Here is a 21,099-nt window from a genome sequence, read left to right on the forward strand (position 1 = left end):
CAGGTTCAAGTTTGTTCCACTTGAGCAAGTCTGACCACAAGTCATAGACCACTATGATGACACACCAAATGTGTTTGCTGGATCGCGGGAAAAGAGCAGGAATAGGCTTTTGTCGGCTACAGTCCAAGCTATATCTTCCAATTGTGCGACAGCTGTCAGCATCCAAAGATTATCCAACTTGTGCTGTAGTCTACAGATATCAGATATCACTTATTATTAATATCTACATAGCGCATTGATGTGAACCTCACTGCTGCTCTTTAAGTTAGCTATTTGCGCCTTACGGATTGTGGTTGTTGTGGATGGCTGTTCACAAATCTAAATGTGTATTTGAACCCAATAATGGTTGAATTCAAGAAGTTTAAGCTGCCTATCAATCATTGTTTTTGAAACCAGTGGACAGCCAGTGAAGAATGCGCTCTTGCAACAGATGCATAGTGCGGATCCCTGCCTTGGCAGCAGCTAATGGGGATCCCTAATAAATACAAATATTAACGTAAAGATGTAATTTAATCATATTATTATATGTAGTAGAAAGCTATGGGTTAGAAGAAGCCTACATAACCAACCCATAAAGTAAAATGTAACATCCATATATGGCCAGCTATGTAAACTTTAACATTGATTTATCCTGCAATAGATGTCATTCAGTTGGTAACATACATTTGTGTCTTCTTCTAATGCCTCTTAAGGGAAAAGTAATCTAAAAGTAACTGAATGTAATCAGATAACGTTACTGAGTTTGGGTAATCCAAAAGTGACATTACAGATACAAATTTTGTACAGGTAACTAGTAACTGTAACAGATTACATTTAGAAAGTAACCTACCCAACCCTGTACCCTGGCCTGGATAGTACCGGATCTGCCTGAACCAGAGGGTGGAGAGTCTGTGGTGAAGTCTGCTGGCCAATCAGCATAGGAGGTGTCTACTTTCCTACACACAGTTGGGGGTGTAGAGAAAACCTGCCCTATAAACAATTTAATGTTGTGCTGTAAATTTTTGCAGACTAATAAAATAAAAACACATCAAATAGACAAATGGTGTAATTGAAAACGTTTGATAGTGGTTAGGCCTACATAGTTTGTGTATTGTGGACTTTGAAAAATTACTTGTAGCATCAGTTCTTGATTGCAATTGTATTGTTAACTGCTTAGAACTATAATAGGCTACAAATAAATGTTTCACTTAAATTCAACATTAACCACATATTTCATTCAGCGGCCTCAACATCTGTTTTACATTCATACAACTCATGAAACACTAGATTTAGGGCGGAGAATTTTGATCCATGTTTCATCATCTCATACGATTGAGGGAGTTCTATTAACCTGTGCCGCAGTGCACCGGGATATGGCCCGCGACATGAACAGCGGTGAGTGAGGAGCGCCTCCTCAAATCGAACAGTAATCTGAGCCTCTCAGACGTGTCAACAAGGCAAAATTATGCTTCCTTCATAAAAATACATCTCTTTTCCATAAAATATATCTCAACATTTTCAAACTTGTTTTCATTAAGGCAGATAAACCCTTTTTTAAAATAAAAAGCATTACTTTTTGCATTTGAAAAGTGGCAGCCCGGTTCCAAATCGAATGCAATCAATGCTAACCCGCTTCACCAACACCAGGAGATGGCCGGACATTAATTGAACTCCTCAATGTTGACCTGAGGACTGCGCCGTGTCCAATCAGAAAGAAGGCGTGAGTATACAGGAGTCTCATTGGGCTAAAGTTTCGCTTCCAGTTTATCTCTAGCTAGTATAAATAATAATAACACCGTTAAGACTTAGCCTTGGCGAAAGGCTAGATATAAAAATACGGATATCCAATATATAATTACGTGCCTCACTATTTTCATAAATATTCCAGTAGTCTAGAATTGGATATTTCTGCACAAAGTAGCAGTCAGTGTGATCCCTGAAGATACAGAATGTCAGTCGACAGTGTTTTTCGGACGCGTTCTCTCGGCGTTGCTTCCGTGGGGCTTCCTGATCAATATGCCGACGGAAAAGCAGCAAAGGTCTGGCAGCTGTACATCGGAGACACGCGGAGTAGAACGGAAGAATACAAAAGCTGGGTGGTGTCCCTGCTAAAACAGCACGATGTGCAAAGGATACTGGATGTTGCCTGCGGCACAGGGTAGGCATGTCACCGATACAGCTAGTATTTCTGAACTATACATTTATCCGTACACAACAGCTTGTGGGCCCTCATAGGCCACTGCAAACATCCCTATAATAAGCACCTAACACATCGAGCTCTAAAAAAACCTTTCAGATTTACGTGTGGTTCGTATTGCTTGTAGCATCGTCTCTTTAGTGTCTAGCGTTTGGCTAGGCCTTGATTGCAGTTGCTGAAATATTCCATTAGTTACCACCTGCTTTTTATGCAATTTACGCTTCCACAAAATAAACGTCGTGTGTATTGGCTAGATAGGACAGCCTCTAACGAATGAAAAGCCACATTTATTCTGCGGAAATGTAGGAATTTTTAAGGAAATCTGCTCAGCGTTGAACTGCAATTTACGAATTTCACCCAAATTAACCGTTCCCACATTTACTCAACACTGGATTTGTTTTGGATATGGATTAGCTCAAAAGACTGTGTGAATGGAACCCAATGTGGCATACATTTATTTCCCTAGATTTTACCAACAAATGCTCAGTTGTAAACTGCTGCCATTGGGTCACTTCAGAAAGCAGGGTGTACATGTTTACATACCTTGATACCTACTAGTGTTTACTATCATAATAGCCCTGTCAGCAGTTTTGGATTACACCTAGAAGGCATAAAGCATACATCTTGATTTAATATAGTAAATTGGTGTATTGTTTTCTTACACAATATGGACCAACTTGCTACCTGTGAAGAGATGTTTGTTTTCATTATGGGTCCCTATTCAGGGCATAGTCTACAGATTTATAAGCACTACCTGCACGTTTAAGTTATGAAACATAACTCTTAAAAAGACTAAAAGATGTTCTCCGAAATAACAAAAAAGAAACAGCAGGTTGCCGTCCACTGTAGTTACTTTACTTTTAGCAGCTCCTTTTAGCTGTACCACTTCAATGCTGATGAAACGTTTTGCCACATACCAAATGTTCACTCATGCAGGGGTAAAATGTGGAGCTGTTTTCAGATTGGTTGGGCAGATAGGGCTGCTCACACCCATGAAAAAAGTACAGGTTGGAATAGCCTGTCCAGCACATCAAGTTGGAAATGTCCAAAGAATAGCCCATCTAAACCTTCTGTAAGGGTGTGTACTGGGCAAAAGTGACTCCGTGCTTTGCACCAATATTGGCCGGATAGTGGTGTGTTTTGACTGGTTTTCCTTCACACAGATGGTGTGTATCTGTTTTTGGAGGTCAAATAATCTAGGAAGCTGCCTAGTCATCAACATGTTTTTCCAAACATTGTAAACTTCTTGCATTCGGTTATGTCGCCATTGTTGGATAGACCATAGATTATTTGAAACAAAGGGATATTGCATTGGCAAAGATCGCCAATGCAAACGCCTACATAAGTGTCAGGGTTGTGTATATTGTATAGGAAACACTTTGCCATTGTGCAATGTAGTAAATAACTTAAATCTATTGCATTGAATTTAACGAGGAGTTGATTGTCTTTTCACATGTCTCGTCAACTGCAGTAGCACTGACCACGGGGCCTCTGAAATCCATGATTAGAAAGTAGATGAATTGGAAAAGATTTTGACTGGCTAAGTCCAGACAATGTGTTAGCCTAATCATTGTATCATTGCTACACTTGATATCCGGTTGGTTTGTACAGTAGTCACTATCTGGTGTACTCTTCTACTGAGCTAATTTGAGTTATGGCCCTAACACACGTCCTAATTCGCATAGCGAACCGTGTGGCAGTTGTAGAATTATCCTCATTTCCAAGGAGAAATCCATGGTCATATGAACATACCGGCAGAGTAGTGCAGTAGACCTTTTGAGTTTGGCTGCACCCTCGCAAGTGTGCCCTGGTATCTCCCATAGTAAACATGGCTGGTGGAATGGGATTATTTAGGAGTGTCCGTGCTATATGCTATTTGGGGCTTTTGGAATGTTCTGCCATAGCAAACCATCTAGTTGTTTTGTCATTGGATCTACTTATATACTCTTGCTCTCTGAGTACTAAATCCCTCTTCTCAACCGAAGATTCGGTGAGTGTGACTCATTTAACTGCCAATGCTGTTTCGATTTGTCGCAATGGTCTACTATGGAAATAATTGACACACTGACTGCCAGCTCAGCAAAAGCTTGACCACAGGTCCACCCCATTCACAAATGTTTCTATAGTGTGTTCGCTGTCCACTAAAATGTGTGAGCATTGGCTTTAACAAACCTGTTGCAGGTGTCACTATACATTTTGGTCATCATTTGTAAGGTGTTTGTTATCCATTTTTCCGTCAACCAGACTGTTTGCCTTTAACCTTAGCAACACACTGAAATGAGTGACACACCCAACAAAAGCAGTGATAGTTTAGCCTAGGACCATTTAGGGACTAGGTAGCTGACGCTAGCTTAGTTTAGCACAAAGCTAGGCAACTTCATATAGGCCTATGTGGTTTTGTTACTGCCAAATGTTTACCGTTATGCGTTTCTACAACAATTTCCACACCTGAACTTCTCCTTGAAGGTTAGATAAGCAAATCATTTGTTCAAAACCCAACGGCAATGGTTTTGATTTATTGCAGCGTGGACTCCATCATGTTGGTGGAGGAGGGATTTAAGATGACGAGCGTGGACGCCAGCGACAAAATGCTCAAGTACGCCCTGAAGGAAAGGTGGGAGAGAAGAAAAGAGCGTGCCTTTGACCAGTGGGGTGAGTAGTGAGGGTGTGTCTGACAGATTCAAATCAGCTTCTCCTGTGCGCAACAATGCTTTGTTAGTAGGGATGCACATTTTGGTCAATCTTGCTGCCGCCTGACTGACTAACTAACCTTAATTTTACCCGACAACAAACAGTAAAAAAAAAAAAATCTAAACAGTAAAATGCTGTGACCAACAGAAGATACTATTAGAGATCTATATATAATGATGAAATGCTTATGTTTCCGCCCTAACGATGGGAGTCGGCCCAAGGTGGGAGGGCAGGCGGCAAGCTTAGGCCAAAAATAATACGGGTTTGTTTTGGACAGATTTTTGGCGAGAGTGAAACTTCTCGCTTTGCCTGTTCCTTTCTGATACTAAGCATGCGTACAAGGACAGGACATTTTTCATTAAGAGCTTAATGGAAACATGCAACAATAGCACGCCTATCGTCTTACTGTTCAAAAGGCTATAGCCTATTATTGGACATGCAAGTCCTGTAATGAAGCAGCTAATAAAACTCACTTTTCAAACATTTGCCAAAAGGCAATTTGCGTAAAACACCGTTCTTAACCTAATATTAGCAGTTATGACCAAGGTTAAAAACTTAGAAAGAGGGGGAATCTAAAAGCAAGAACTATAATGTGTTGTCAATATGACTAGGATTTTGGCTTCTGGACAACGAAAGAAAGTTGATATGCAGAACAGGAGAGAAATGCTGTTAATGGCATGAGGAAGTCTTGTAAAATAATTGCATCCACATTTCTACGGGTGGATTTTTGTAAGGTAAGACATGCCTCATTATTTGAAGTAAAGTAAAACATTCAGGTTTCAAACAATTCTACTTCAAGATCACATTGCAGAGTTGTGGGTGACACTTTGATAGTCAACGGTAGGCAGGCTATAGCCTATACACCTGAATGGTGAATGGGAGGTGTGCTTTAATTCAGAGTTCAGAAATAAAAAAGGGCTCCTTTTTAATCGTGGTCGCAAGTTTTTAACACGTGATTGTGTTTAGAATCGTTTATAGCCTCTTTGTTGTTATTTTATTGTGTTAATTTATCATTTTAAAGCAGTGCAGTTCAAGAAAGAGTTGTTCTTTCACGGTAAGGTCTACACCTGTTGTATTCAGTGCATGTGTGTTAGGAGAATTAAGTTCTCATGTTCTTTAACCAATTCAATTAAATGACTCCGTCTGCTATATCAGGATTTGTAAGATACTGATAGAAATAAAAATAGACGGAGGCCCAGTCTACAAAAGTCAAATGTTTAATTACGGGAAGGTTCTGCCTATCATTTCCTGTACACTGGTCTATATACCTCACATTTCGTCATAAATGTCACTCTCGGATACAATGGCAACATAGTTCACAAGTCTTCCTGTCATATATTGTCTGCCACCTGTTATACCTTGGGCTTGTAGTAGATTGTCTCTCCCCTCCCTGGGTGAGGACAGAATGTCCTGTAAGGAACACAGTAGTAGAGCTTGTCTGTCGATAGCTCCTCTTATCTCATACATTGTCTCACACTTGCACCCTGCTTACATACTAAAAAGGAACAAAAAGTCCTTGTCCTAATTCTGACTAAAACTACACACATCAGATTTATAGAGGTATGATTCTAATACATTTCATACAACCATACAATGACAGGGTAGTTTTAGTTATAGTTCTACGTTAAATGTATACATCATTTAGTCATTATTCATAAAATCCATAACAATGTGACATAAAGTTTGATTTGAGAATTGTTATTTGTTGTGCAATAACTGGGCTTACAAAAGCAGGTTTCACTCCAGTAGCCTACAGACTTTTTGAGGAGCTACTCTTGTGCTGTCTGACAGGTGATAGGCTCTGTATGCTGTGGGTATGTGATAAGATGCTTGATGACTAACGAACATACACACGCTGCAGTTTAACTCCACACAATTATGCAAATGACCCTATAGACCAATAAGCATGACCGGTAAAATGTATTTTTGGCGGCTAACTGATTTAACGGTTATCTCTATTTGTTAGCCCGCTGAGCGAAAGCTTAGGCAGAGCTAACACAATTCCTCAGCTTTCCTAATTGGTATTAAACTAGGAGGGAAGATGTCGAAGAAAATACTCTAGACCTAAATAAAATTTCTTAATTTTGTTCCTCTTTTTCCTTACCCTCCTCCAGTGATCGAAGAGGCCAACTGGCTGACGCTAACAGAAGATGTGCAGAAGCCAGGGAATGGGTTTGATGCAGTCATCTGCCTGGGGAACTCCTTCGCTCACTTGCCAGACTTCAAAGGTGAGGGGCAGGCAGCCAGTATTGTCATTACCTAACTGATTTTGGACCCGCAAGTAACTTATTTGTGTATTCTTTGAAGATCTTGGTACTTTATTATTGTCCCTTCTCTGTGTTGGGCTGGAACGAAAGCCTGCACATTGTGTAGCTTTGCAGGACCGGGATGATATCTGACCTTGCAAGTAATAATTGATAGTTCCGTTATAACAGTATAAGTGCTAGTAACTGTAAGTGCTAGTAACAGTATACAAGTAATGCACTCCCCACACATACGACATGCAGAGACAGTCCTCTCATTTAAAAAAACACCTCTTCAAGAAAGCCTATAGCCTATGGTCCATGATTGACTCTGTCTACCCTTCCTTCAGTGCCTTAACAGTTTCTTATGTTTCCCCCCCCAACCCAAACCCTTACCCTAAACCCCAAAAAACTTGTTTATTTAGTAAATATTTTCTTTAACTGCATTGTTGGTTAAGGGCTTGTAAGTAAGCATTTCACGGTAAGGTTTTCACCTGTTGTATTCGGTGCATGTGACAAATTAAAATTTGATTTTATGTAGACCTACTTTTAATGTAAGATGTCCTTGAGTGTCTTGAAAGATAAAATGTATTATATATATTTTTTGGCAGGAACGGTATATTGATTGTTTTGTGGTTCAGATGTATCGATGTTTGTCTATCCCAGGGGACCAGAGTGATCAGAAGTTAGCCCTGCAGAATATCGCCAGCATGGTGAGACCCGGGGGAATCCTAATCATCGACCACCGTAACTACGACTATATTCTGGAGACAGGCCGAGCGCCCCAGGGCAAGAACATCTACTACAAGGTACAAAAAAAACAAAACGTTTGAGGTACGTTGCATTCAGATACTACAATACGTATCGGCAGTGGTTGGCATATCTATTCGTCTATGTCAATCCATCTGTCCATCGTATTAGTTTGTCGCTCTGTCCTGACCAACCATTCCGTTCTTCCATCTAATCTCTCTATCAAGTTACCTACCCTTTTATTTAGTTAATTTGTTGTTTTGGGGGGGATGGCATGTATCACCGTCAAGGTGAAAAATCTGTTTATGTGCCCTTGAGCAAAGCACTTAACCCTAATTTGCTCCAGGAGTGCTGTACTACTATGGCTGACCCTGTAAAACGACACATTTCACTGAACCTATCCAGTGTATAAAATATATTTATACAGTACCAGTCAAAAGTTTGGACACACCTACTCATTCCAAGGTTTATCTTTATTTTTACTATTTTCTACATTGTAATTGTGAAGACATCAAAACTATGAAATAACACATATGGAATCATGTAGTAACCAAAAAGTGTAGATTTTTCAAAGTAGCCACCCTTTGCATTGATGACAGCTTTGCAAACTCTTTACATCATCTCAACCAGCTTAATGAGGTAGTGACCTGGAAAAACATTTCAAATAATAGAGGTGTGCCTTGTTAAGTTAGTTTTACTAGCATTTAAGAGCAGTTGAAGGCCACGGAAGGACTGTTGTATGGCATTGAAGCTCGTCTGGAGGTTTAAGTGTCCAAAGAAGGGCCAGAAGTATACAGATTGGTGTTGTCTGCGTAGAGGTGGATCAGATAATCACCAGCAGCAGGAGCGACCTCATTGATCTATACAGAGAAGAGTCGGCCCGAGAATTGAACCCTGTGGCACCCCCAAAGAAACTGCCAGAGGTCCAAACAGGCCTGCCGATTTGACACACTGAACTCTATCTGAGAAGTAGTTGGTGAACCAGGCGAGGCAGTCATTTGAGACACCAAGGCTGTTGAGTCTGCCGATAAGAATGCCGTGATTGACAGTCGATCCTTGGCCAGGTTGATGAAGACGGCTGCACGGTATTGTCTTATCTTTTTGATCGTTTGAGACAATTCTTGTGACAATCCTTGTGACAAGGTATGGGGTGGTATACAGAAGATAGCTCTATTTGGTAAAAAACCATGTCCATATTATGGCATTTACAGCTTAAATAAGCAAAGGGAAATGACCATTACTTTAAGACGAGAAGGTCAGTCAATTCATTTCAAGAACTTTGAAAGTTTCTTCAAGTGCAGTTGCAAAAACCATCAAGTGCTATGATGAAACTGGCTCTCATGAGGACCGCCACAGGAAAGGAAGACCCAGAGTTACCGCTGGTACAGAGGATACGTTGCACCTCGGCTTGCAGCCCAAGTAAATGCTTCAGAGTTCAAGTAACAGACACATCTCAACATCAACTGTTCAGATGAGACTGTGAATCAGGCCTTCATGGTCAAATTGCTGCAAAGAAACCACCACTAAAGGACACCAATAAGTAGAGACTTGCTTGGGCCAAGAAACATGAGTAGGGGCCATTTAGACCAGTGGAAATCTGAGTCCATTTGTTAGATTTTTGGTTCCCACCACCGTGTCTGAGACGCAGAGTAGGTGAACGGATGATCTCCCCATGTGTTGTTCCCACTGTGAATCATGGAGGCGGTGTGATGTTGTCAGGGTGCTTTGCTTGTGACACTGATTCATTTAGAATTCAAGGCACACTTAACCAGCATGGCTACCACAGCATTCTGCACTGATACACTGTCCCATCTGGATTGCGCATTGTGGGACTATCATTTTGTTTTTCAATAGGACAATGACCCAACACACCTCCAGGCTGTGTAAGGGCTATTTGACCAAGGATGTGTGTGATGGAGTGCTGGATCATATGACCTGGCCTCCACAATCACCCGACCTCAACCCAATTGAGATGGTCTGGGATGAGTTGGACCGCAGATTAAAGGAAAAGCATCCAACAAGTATATGCATATGTGGGAAGTCCTTGAAGATGGTTGGGAAAGCATTCCAGGTGAAGCTGGTGGAGAGGATGACAGCTTTGCACACGCTTGGCATTAAGGCAAAGAGTGGTTACTTTGAAGAATATAAAATCTTTTTTGTTTTGTTTAACACTTTTCTGGTTACTACATGATTCCATGTGTTATTTCATAATTTTTATATCACTATTATTCTATAATTTAGAAAATAGTAAAAATAAAGAAAAACCCTTGAATGAGTAGGTATGTCCAAACTTTTGACTGGTACTGTGTGTATGTATAGTGACCGCATGGCAAGGGGAAACAATAATAATCACAACATGGATACTAAAGCTGCAATATTCCAAGGGAATCCTATCTGTAAACTTTCACTCCCTTCAAAATAGACATATCTCTTGGAATAGTTTCCAAGGTAAAGTGCTATTGCACCACTTACGCAATCACTAGCCCACATTGCCATTCTGATTTTAATACAGTTTATGCCGAGCCTTGTTGCTCAGGGAAATATAAAAGTGAGGAAATGTTACTTAGTTTTTCACGAGAATTATGAAGTGCAAGAAACAGAAGATGTCTGGGTTTAAAAGGTAAGTGTTTGGTCGGTGAAAGCCTATGTCGGCAGTTCTCAACCTTGGATACTAGTACCCCTGGCCTATCCACCGGATGTACTTGAAGAATCATAAATGCCTCTGCATCAGTTGCACATATATTTTTATTTTATTTATTTAACTCGGCAAGTCAGTTAAGAACTAATTCTTATTTAACAATGACGGCCTAGCTCGGCGAAACCCTAACCCGGACGATGCTGGGCCAATTGTGCGCCGCCCTATGGGACTCCCAATCATGGCCGGTTGTGATACAGCCTGGAATCGAACCAGAGTCTGTAGTGATGCCTCTAGCACTGAGATGCAGTGCCTTAGACCGCTTCGCCACTCTGGATCACATGAGGGGGTACTGGGGGTTGAGTAACCTAAAGTAGGTTGAGAACCACTGGCCTATGTGGGAGTGCTATCAGTGCATTTACTGCTTGAGGAAGAAGTCATTCGGACACAGTAATTTATGGGGATGATATTCCTGCCAAAAATGGCCAGCAGATGAGCTTTAGGCATAAATCTCCCTAAAGCCTGCCGGATATTGTCTTCTTTGCAATGAAAACAATTTCAGAGAGAGTGCAGAAAAGTAGATGCCGATTTCATTGAACTCAATGCCCTGATAGAAGTAGACTGGGATCTACAATGATTTTATTTCTTAGGCCTGCTTAAAAATGTATGCACTTGCTTTCAAAGTTACTCACTCGTTCTTAAAGTCTGGTAAAGTGCAGCCTATGAATACGGCCAGGTAAACAGTCCTTAAGCAAATTCCCCCCACTTATGGAAAAAGTCCATGTCAGCGCCCAACGTCCTGTAGATCCATAGCAACAGCTTCCTTATTTTTATGTGATTAGTTAGCAGTACCACCTTGCTATCAACATTTTGTTTATGTCCCTATATTGGCCATTGAAGGGTTACAGTTATCTTCTGTACTATTTTACATCAATATACTGTAGTCATAATAAAATGTAATGAGTTCTCTTACATGCTAGTGTTTGCATCATGCCTCGGTATTATGCTGTATGCATGTCCTTATCCATACTGTTTTGTGGCTAACCACCATGGTGTGTGTGTGTGCCTGTCATTTTTCAGAGTGATCTTACTCAGGACATCACCACCTCTGTGCTGTGGGTCGACAACAAGCCTCACATGATCACCCTGGACTACACCGTACAGGTGCCAGAGGGCCCACAGAGTTTCCCCGAACTCAGGTACAACTACTTATATCATTAGCATTAAGATGTATTCATAATGCATTGTAAAACTTGTCATGAGCACATTAAAATGCGGTCAAATATATTGACAACCTTCCACCTTTGCAATGGAGCGCAATGTTCTGTTTTCTCTTTTCAAAACATGTTGAATGGCTATTTTTACCCAGTAGGCACTTGCAACTTACCACATGTGAGATAAATGACCCAGTAAACGAGATTACTTGCCTCCAACCAAATTCATAATTTAGTTCAGTATTATTTTACATTGACGTTTTAAAATCTTAATTTCATTTTATATTTGTTAATTTTGTTCTTGTTGGCTAGGAGAGTAAGTGTGATCCCACATTTTATGCCTCGTGTCTGTGTTCCCGCAGCAAATTCCGCCTGTCCTATTACCCTCACCGTATTGACAACTTCAAAGAGATCCTGGAGGGAGCCTTCCACGGGAAGTGTGAGCACAGTGTCTACGGCGACTTCAAGACCTACACCCCCGGCCAGAGCCAGGCCCCCTGCTACTTCATCCACGTGGTCAAGAAGACCGCTTAGCGACCCCACAAAACTTTCCCACGATTTTGTATCTCAACCCTCATTATTTCTCCCTACACTTTCTGTCATGTCTCTTCTGCTGACCCTTCTGTTCAAAACTGCCTCTTCTCCCTTTCTGAACCAAAACAAACCTGAGCCCAAATGCCCATATTCATGCTGTTCGATCCCTTGGTCTTTCAACGCTCAGGCAACGCAAGAGACGAGACACTCAACAGCCATCTTGAGTGATGTGAAAGCATCTACCAACCATGCTTGGTAGTATTTTGTCAGCCGGTGATTGTCAAGCAAATAACTGCTGGTCTCAAAGTAATTTACAATTAATTAACATAAACACATTTAGCATCTCCTGGCTTCCACACACAGCCTACAAGCCACTGATGCAGACCTTTTGGAACATCTACATTTAATCACAACTCTAAATACATTTAATATAGCCTACGCCATCACAATAAATCCATTATTTATTTTAGACCAGTCTAAAGAAACAAATATGAAGAAAATGTAGTCTATTTCAGAAGAACAGAATAGCGTACTCTGAGTTAGCCAGATCAGAGTCTAACAAGGACATGTCAAATGGCTGTGGGCTGCACTAGTTCCTTTAGCAGATGAGTTTCTTAGAATTCTGTGGCATTATTTTATAGTATGAAGAATACATTTGAATGTGGCTGAATAAAATAGAAAGGATATTTTCTCCAAACCGTTACCGAGAGAGTGCACACATGCGGCTATTCTCTGTTGAGCGGTTAACAAAGAAACAGGTCCTCCTAAATGCTTAATTTACTTATTTATGCAACTTTAGTTGTGATATGTTTAGATTTTAGGCTGCATGAAGTGACTAATGATTTTAAGTCTCATGAAATCCAAGAGCTCTGCTTTGTTTCTTGTGCAGGCTGCACACACTTCATCAGTCTCTCATTCATAATTTGACAAGCACTTGATAATAATCTCACCAGGCCTCGAATTTCCTAACGGCATCCCCCTTGTGTGGTCGTAATGCCCCCTAAAACAAATCCATGCCATTTGTGGCCAAAGTGGCCGTTGTGTCCTGAATATAATAATTATAATTCTCCTGGCAGCCGTGCTCTGACGCACCTCTCACTCACATGGCTCTCTATCTCAATTCTTATTAGCCAATGCCCGTCATGTGATCGGGTCCTTCTCACATGCATCTCAGCCCCGAAGTAGGCTACAAGTGAAGACAGACACAACAGGGATGCAGCTGCGCATGTTAGAAGATGTTAAAACTGTCCATATTTTACTGTTTGTCAGCCAACAAGATGAGTAGGCCTAACGAACAGCAAAAGCACTAGCCTAAGTAGATTGACAATCTTCCATAGTACAAAAGTTGATCTATTCTATTCAAAATTGTTCTTCACATTTGTAAGTGCAGCAATTCTCACACTGTAGTAGGCTATAGGTGTGAATGTTTCAAAATGCAATCCATATGCAGGAAAACACTTCTCAAATGTGACCGCAAATGTGATTTATGCATGTAATGCATTATATAAAGGTGCATTTTTTTATTGTAAAGCAGATGTATGCCAGTTAGGCTCTATGTAAAGTTAGGCTTCATTTTAAGAAGTTATTTGGCCACTTTTTAGCTATGATACAAACCTTATCAAAACATTTGTATCATGAAGTCATTTAAAAAAAGGATGTGCTCTTTCTTGCCTTACTGCACACATTCACAAGTGATAGGCTAATATTTTCACCCATCAGACTGTTCTTCATTTAATCCTATCTTTACATATACTAAATAATGTGTGTGAAATTAGTTTTGATTTCGAATTGACCATTATCATGCCCCTGTCTCGGAACAGGGGCAGGGGGGAAAAATACATGTCATCTATGAACTTAAATGGCGAGTGGAGGACCCTTTTCCCATGGTTCATTTTCATGCCAGCCAGGTAGGCTATACTCCTGTTGTGAAGTGAAGCAATGTGCTTAATATTGGGAAAGTTGAGAAATAAATATATTAGGCCGAGCCTCTAGAAAGCTGATGAGATCCTCTTTTTAGGCAACTGCGTAGCCTAAAGAAATGTTGTGCAACATGAGCCCATGGGCTCTCGTGAAGTGTTTGATTAGATTTTCGAACACATTTGCATTGATGTCAGTGATTAGAGGGACAAAAGAGTGCTGATTACCAGGCAGTTAGCAAGTTTGGTAGGCTACTAACGATCAGCAGCACTCTGAGTTTGGAGAAGCCTAGTTACTGTGACTAAACGGTCACATGGAATTTGACTGAGGTCAGACTCGTGACCACCACCACCGGTGTGACGGTAATACGGTCACCGTAACAGCCCTACTTGGGAGCTAACGCTCAAAGTCATGAGCCTTCAGTTTATAGTAAATGCATCTGGGTCCCATTTGTTAAAGTTGCACTCATTGACCCATGTAAGTCCCTCATTGCAAAAGCTTAGAGCACCATCTCTGTCACACTTTTCTCCCCTAATGATTACAACGATCATCCTTTCAAGTCCTGTATTCAGACTTCAGTCATTTTGCATTGCCCCACACACTCTGAGGTCAGAAGACCGTTGCATGAGTGAAGGGCATGGTGTCCATTTTGTTAGGTTTTGCAATGCTGTGCTCACCTGAAATCGACTTTTACTTGTTCTGTCATGTTCTGTGGGACTGGGGAATGACTTGCACAATAAACCTAGTGAAGTAACCAGTCTCTACGGGAACTGAATTAACAATAGCTTTTTTTCACCGATTTCCTTTCATCTGAGTTCTTTGCACAGATTTGGCAATTCCACTTTGTCCACAAATTCCTTGTCAAATTAGACTGCTTTTCCCCCCTCTAATTTTTGCCCCAGGATTTTGGAGTGTACTGTGAAAGGCTTCAACCCAGGTTCAATCAAAAAGGCTTCTCTTTGTGTCTCAGATATTAATTTTAAAAACTTTAATCGGCTTGTTGCTCAGCCAAAAACAGTTTGTTCTTTTGGTGGGGTATTTTGAGGAATGCGCTTAGACTCATACACAAGGAAAGTGTTGTAGACACAGCACTGTGCGCTGATTAACCAAAATAAGGATCTATGTCCCCCTCTGCTGGTTGAGTATAATACAAAGTATTTATAGAGGAACTTCATTCAATGTTCCAATGTGCATTGAAAATGTGCAGTACTAAAACAGTAAAACTATCGGCCAATTACTTTAACTTTTGTATAGACTTGTTTTGATCCAAGTTTTATTCAACATTAGTCGCCTTCGCAAAATCCAGGGATTATTCAAATGGTATGATAAACTGATTTGGCCGTAAGTGACCCTTCCAAGCAAGGTACTGAAATGTTTTTTTCCACTGACAAATCTTTGAGCTTGCTCTACACTCAAAGAAATGCTTTACTTCATGAATATATTTTCATGATCCAAAGATTTGATTGTTCAAATGACAGCACACTTGCTTAATTTTTATTTATATTTCACTCTCAACTCTGAATATAGTTCATCTTAACTTTCCTCAAAGAAGATTAGACATTATTCATAAAAATTTATCATAATATCAAACCAAAATGGGACATTTCAAATGTCATGCATCACAACTGCCGTTTTATTTTGTTAGCTTGTGAAAAAAATAAAAGTGTAATTGTAAATATGTAACATCATTATTTTGAATATAAAACGTAACATTTTATTGAATTGTCCAACCCTTTTGGCCAAATTTTAACTTCTGAATTTGGAAGCATTTTGTCATTTTAAGACAGGGATTTGCCAATTCAGTTTGTCAAATTTGTATCTTTTGGTAGTGACAATTATATATATTTTTTAAATAATGAGCTGCAGGACAACAATGGAACATTCTATTTGGTTATGGTGTTGGTAAATTCTGAAATGTTTTGTTGCCTAATCACAACCTCATGGTTTTCCTGCAGATTTTAAACGATCTAATAGGCAATGGCTAAAGCATTAGTGAAATGCTTTTTATTGAAAATTCCACATCAGAAGGCAAGGAGAAGCAATGAGCACATGGGGTTGATTTGAGTTTAGTAGTTGAGTTTAAATGCTGAGAAGTTAGTACGGTTTAAGTGGTTAGAATGAATATATTTTTAGGCTCTGATCGTATTTGTGACTGTATAAATACAAAAATATCTTCCCTTGCAGAGAAAATAGTTTTCTTGAAACAGGCTTACTCTGTCAAGCCTTAGTACAACAAAATGTTTAAAATGTTTTGTTTTTTCCCTATGTGATTATTGGAATTGTTTTATTGGACTGGAATACAGAAGCTTTTAAGGAATGAGGTGTCCATATATTTATTGTGTGTGTGTAAAAGTGCTTGGATAGTTGATGTCAGTTTATCATTGATATAAAAATCGTAAAGTGGACCAATTATCGTTAACGTCCTGGGCCTGGTTTCCCACATGATGGTTTTTACAATGGATCATATCCGTGCAACGCAAACATAATTGATATAACATGCTGATTTGACATTCGGAATATAAATGCCCTCTTTAAGCCTAGCACTATTCTGTTTAGTTGTATCAAATCACATTTATTTATATAGCCCTTCTTACATCAGCTGATATCTCCTAAAACCCCAAACAGCAAGCAATGCAGGTGTAGAAGCACGGGGGCTAGGAAAAACTCCCTAGGAAGGCAAACACCTAGAGAGGAACCAGGCTATGAGGGGTGGCCAGTCCTCTTCTGGCTGTGCCGGGTGGAGATTATAACAACATGGCCAAGATGTTCATAAATGACCAGCAGGGTCAAATAATAATAATCACAGTAGTTGTCGAGGGTGCAGCAAGTCAGCACCTCAGGAGTAAATGTCAGTTGGCTTTTCATAGCCGATCATTAAGAGTATCTCTACCGCTCCTGCTGTCTCTAGAGAGTTGAAAACAGCAGGTCTGGGACAGGTAGCACTGTCCCAGACAGGTCAGGGTTCCATAGCCACAGGCAGAACATTTGAAACTGGAGCAGCAGCACGGCCAGGTGGACTGGGGACAGCTAGGAGTCATCATGCCAGGTAGTCCTGAGGCATGGTCCTAGGGCTCAGGTCCTCCGAGAGAGAGAGAGAGAGAAAGAAAGAGAGTACCCTGGCCTATCATAACCCAAAAATTGCATTTCATAATCCTTTGTTTATGTTCATGGACTGTCAGTCCTGGCCTCCATAGCAGTCTATGAATTTTGACAGAGGCTATGACGATGTAGCTTATTCTGTTACGAACTAGCATGGCCGCTATTGGGCTGAAACATACTCTAGAATTGTGGCTTCTACACAGTGACTATATGTTTATCTGTTTTAGTTCAACAATTGTTATTTTATTGTCTATCAACAATTTCACTTATATTAAAAAAAAAAAAAAAAAAACTGTTTAATAGGTTCTGGGAAACAGGGCTTTGGTCCGCCAGTCTCTCCCACTGGGAACAGTATGTCATTTCAACATGGACAATTGAGTAATATTTATTTGAGACATTGATCAATGAGATTGCAACATATTCACCCACTCAAAAAGGCAGGCAACGGTTTGTTGAATTCCAAATGTATTATCACTATGCTTTCAACATCTAAAAGCACAACCAAATTCCAATGGAAAAACAATGTCTGAATTTTGGTTAAGTGGTCACCTAAAGTGCAAAATGGGAATACACTGGCAGCTATTTGGTTTATTTAAGAATTGTCATTCTGCCCCCTGAACAAGGCAGTTAACCCACTGTTCCCCAGTAGGCTGTCATTGTAAATAAGAATTTGTTCTGAACTGACTTGCCTAGTTAAAGGTTAAAACATTTTAATTGAAGGTTGACGAAAAACCGTTACAATAGTTTGTAAGAGGCTATTTACTTGATTTACAAAAGTAATATTGAATTGCGTTTGGTTGATATATTTAAAGATATCTACTGCTTGGATAGTTCCATCTGAGCCACTGGCTTAATCTTTTTTTTTAGCTTCCGTTTTTGGTTAAGTTGGAGACGTAAATCCAACATACAGTTTCATTTGTTAACCTAAGTGGAGATCTCAATTATTCTTACTATAGTGCATTGGTAATAGTCAGTGACAAATAAAACTAAGTAGGGCTTGGTTAAAACCCTGGATGGAACACCAAAGGGATAACTGTAGATAGACCAATTCTCCAGTACGAGGGGTTGCCCAGCCTATTGTTATTTCTGATAGTGGATATAATGTTGAAGATCTGATGTTTCAAAGGTAGGAATTCAATATTTTATACAAGAGTTGTCTTTGTTGGAAATGGATTTCCTTTGATCATGTGGTTGAAATTTCATCCTCAAAACAACAGTTCGCGTTTATTACATTTGTCATATTGTTATGGACCATGACCTAAAATGTAAATAATATGCTGTCAAACCAGTTATGAAAACATACATATTTTAAAAGCTGAGAAACAGCCCTTTCAAATTATGACATATTATAGCACCACATCACATTGTAATCAGTCAAACATACATATTGAGTGTTACTTTTTTTTTTAAAGGTTTTATAATCTGAAGTCAGAATAGAAATCCCTTTAACTGTGAATGCAGCATAGCAGCACTGGAGAAACGATTACATTACAACGGAACGACTTGATTAGTGTAGTGTTAGCTGGCTACATAGTTGTCTTTGCTATCTTTGTATCTAAGATAATTGTGTAGCTTAGAGTTGGTTAGAGTAATTATTCGGTTAACTAGCCAGCTATTTTCGTAACGTAACGTAGTCAACACTGCTAGCTAGCCAGCTAGCCACCGAATAGCAGCATAGCAGCACTGGAGAAACGATTACATTACAACGGAACGACTTGATTAGTGTAGTGTTAGCTGGCTACATAGTTGTCTTTGCTATCTTTGTATCTAAGATAATTGTGTAGCTTAGAGTTGGTTAGAGTAATTATTCGGTTAACTAGCCAGCTATTTTCGTCCGCCGCGCTGCGCTGCCGTCTCCTACCTAGTCAACACTGCTAGCTAACACTGCTAGCTAGCCAACTTCTACCGAATAGCAGCACTGTAGAAACTCACATTACAACTTACATTACAACGGAACGACTTGATTAGCGTAGTGTTAGCTAGCTACATAGTTGTCTTTGCTGTCCTTGTATCCAAGATAATTGTGTAGTTTTGAGAAATTGTCGAGGTTACCTAGCCAGTTAGAGGTTACCTAGCCAGCTACACGTTCAAACAAAGTCAACAACGTAGCCACTGCTAGCCAGCCTACTTCACCGCCAGCAGTACTATATCATTTTAGTCAATAAGATTTTATTTTATTTTTGCAACGTAAGCTTAACTTCCTGAACATTCGAGACGTGTAGTCCACTTGTCATTCTAATCTCCTTTGCATTAGCGTAGCCTCTTCTGTAGCCTGTCAACTATGTGTCTGTCTATCCCTCTTCTCTCCTCTCTGCACAGACCATACAAACGCTTCACACCGCGTGGCCGCTGCCATTCTAACCTGGTGGTTCCAGCGCGAACGACCCACGTGGAGTTCCAGGTCTCCGGCAGCCTCTGGAACTGCCGATCTGCGGCCAACAAGGCAGAGTTCATCTCAGCCTATGCGTCCCTCCAGTCCCTCGACTTCTTGGCACTGACGGAAACATGGATTACCACTGACAACACTGCTACTCCTACTGCTCTCGCCTCGTCTGCCCACGTGTTCTCGCACACCCCGAGAGCTTCTGGTCAGCGGGGCGGTGGCACTGGGATCCTCATCTCTCCCAAGTGGACATTCTCTCTTTCTCCCCTGACCCATCTGTCTATCGCCTCCTTTGAATTCCATGCTGTCACAGTTACCAGCCCTTTCAAGCTTAACATCCTTATCATTTATCGCCCTCCAGGTTCCCTTGGAGAGTTCATCAATGAGCTTGACGCCCTGATAAGTTCCTTTCCTGAGGATGGCTCACCTCTCACAGTTCTGGGTGACTTTAACCTCCCCACGTCTACCTTTGACTCATTCCTCTCTGCCTCCTTCTTTCCACTCCTCTCCTCTTTTGACCTCACCCTCTCACCTTCCCCCCCTACTCACAAGGCAGGCAATACGCTTGACCTCATCTTTACTAGATGCTGTTCTTCCACTAATCTCACTGCAACTCCCCTCCAAGTCTCCGACCACTACCTTGTATCCTTTTCCCTCTCGCTCTCATCTAACACTTCCCACACTGCCCCTACTCGGATGGTATCGCGCCGTCCCAACCTTCGCTCTCTCTCCCCCGCTACTCTCTCCTCTTCCATCCTATCATCTCTTCCCTCTGCTCAAACCTTCTCCAACCTATCTCCTGATTCTGCCTCCTCAACCCTCCTCTCCTCCCTTTCTGCATCCTTTGACTCTCTATGTCCCCTATCCTCCAGGCCGGCTCGGTCCTCCCCTCCTGCTCCGTGGCTCGACGACTCACTGCGAGCTCACAGAACAGGGCTCCGGGCAGCCGAGCGGAAATGGAGGAAAACTCGCCTCCCTGCGGACCTGGCATCCTTTCACTCCCTCCTCTCTACATTCTCCTCTTCTGTCTCTGCTGCTAAAGCCACTTTCTACCACTCTAAATTCCAAGCATCTGCCTCTAACCCTAGGAAGCTCTTTGCCACCTTCTCCTCCCTCCTGAATCCTCCTCCCCCTCCTCCCTCTCTGCGGATGACTTCGTCAACCATTTTGAAAAGAAGGTCGACGACATCCGATCCTCGTTTGCTAAGTCAAACGACACCGCTGGTTCTGCTCACACTGCCCTACCCTGTGCTTTGACCTCTTTCTCCCCTCTCTCTCCAGATGAAATCTCGCGTCTTGTGACGGCCGGCCGCCCAACAACCTGCCCGCTTGACCCTATCACCTCCTCTCTTCTCCAGACCATTTCCGGAGACCTTCTCCCTTACCTCACCTCGCTCATCAACTCATCCTTGACCGCTGGCTACGTCCCTTCCGTCTTCAAGAGAGCGAGAGTTGCA

At 41.1% G+C, this 21,099-nt stretch overlaps 1 protein-coding gene across 1 annotated transcript; it reads left to right on the forward strand.

The window, feature by feature from the left end:
- The first annotated feature begins 1,668 nt into the window (after nt 1–1,668).
- Nucleotides 1,669–16,477, forward strand: gnmt (glycine N-methyltransferase). The gene is made up of 6 exons (XM_071381386.1): nt 1,669–2,137; nt 4,701–4,828; nt 6,982–7,095; nt 7,777–7,919; nt 11,576–11,694; nt 12,072–16,477. Exons 1-6 carry the CDS (start codon nt 1,929–1,931, stop codon nt 12,241–12,243), a joined length of 885 nt encoding a protein of 294 aa, XP_071237487.1. The 5' UTR covers nt 1,669–1,928; the 3' UTR covers nt 12,244–16,477.
- Nucleotides 16,478–21,099: the final 4,622 nt, after the last annotated feature.

Source organism: Salvelinus alpinus, chromosome 33 (genome assembly GCF_045679555.1).
Source record: "Salvelinus alpinus chromosome 33, SLU_Salpinus.1, whole genome shotgun sequence".
Taxonomy (NCBI): Eukaryota; Metazoa; Chordata; class Actinopteri; order Salmoniformes; family Salmonidae; genus Salvelinus; species Salvelinus alpinus.

Excerpts from the sequence above, each read along its gene's own strand:
- gnmt (XM_071381386.1), top strand. The coding sequence starts at position 1,929 with ATGTCAGTCGACAGTGTTTTTCGGACGCGTTCTCTCGGCGTTGCTTCC. Across the intron at positions 2,138-4,700 it reads GATGTTGCCTGCGGCACAGG|CGTGGACTCCATCATGTTGG; the intron begins GTAGGCATGTCA and ends GATTTATTGCAG. Across the intron at positions 7,096-7,776 it reads TCACTTGCCAGACTTCAAAG|GGGACCAGAGTGATCAGAAG; the intron begins GTGAGGGGCAGG and ends TGTCTATCCCAG.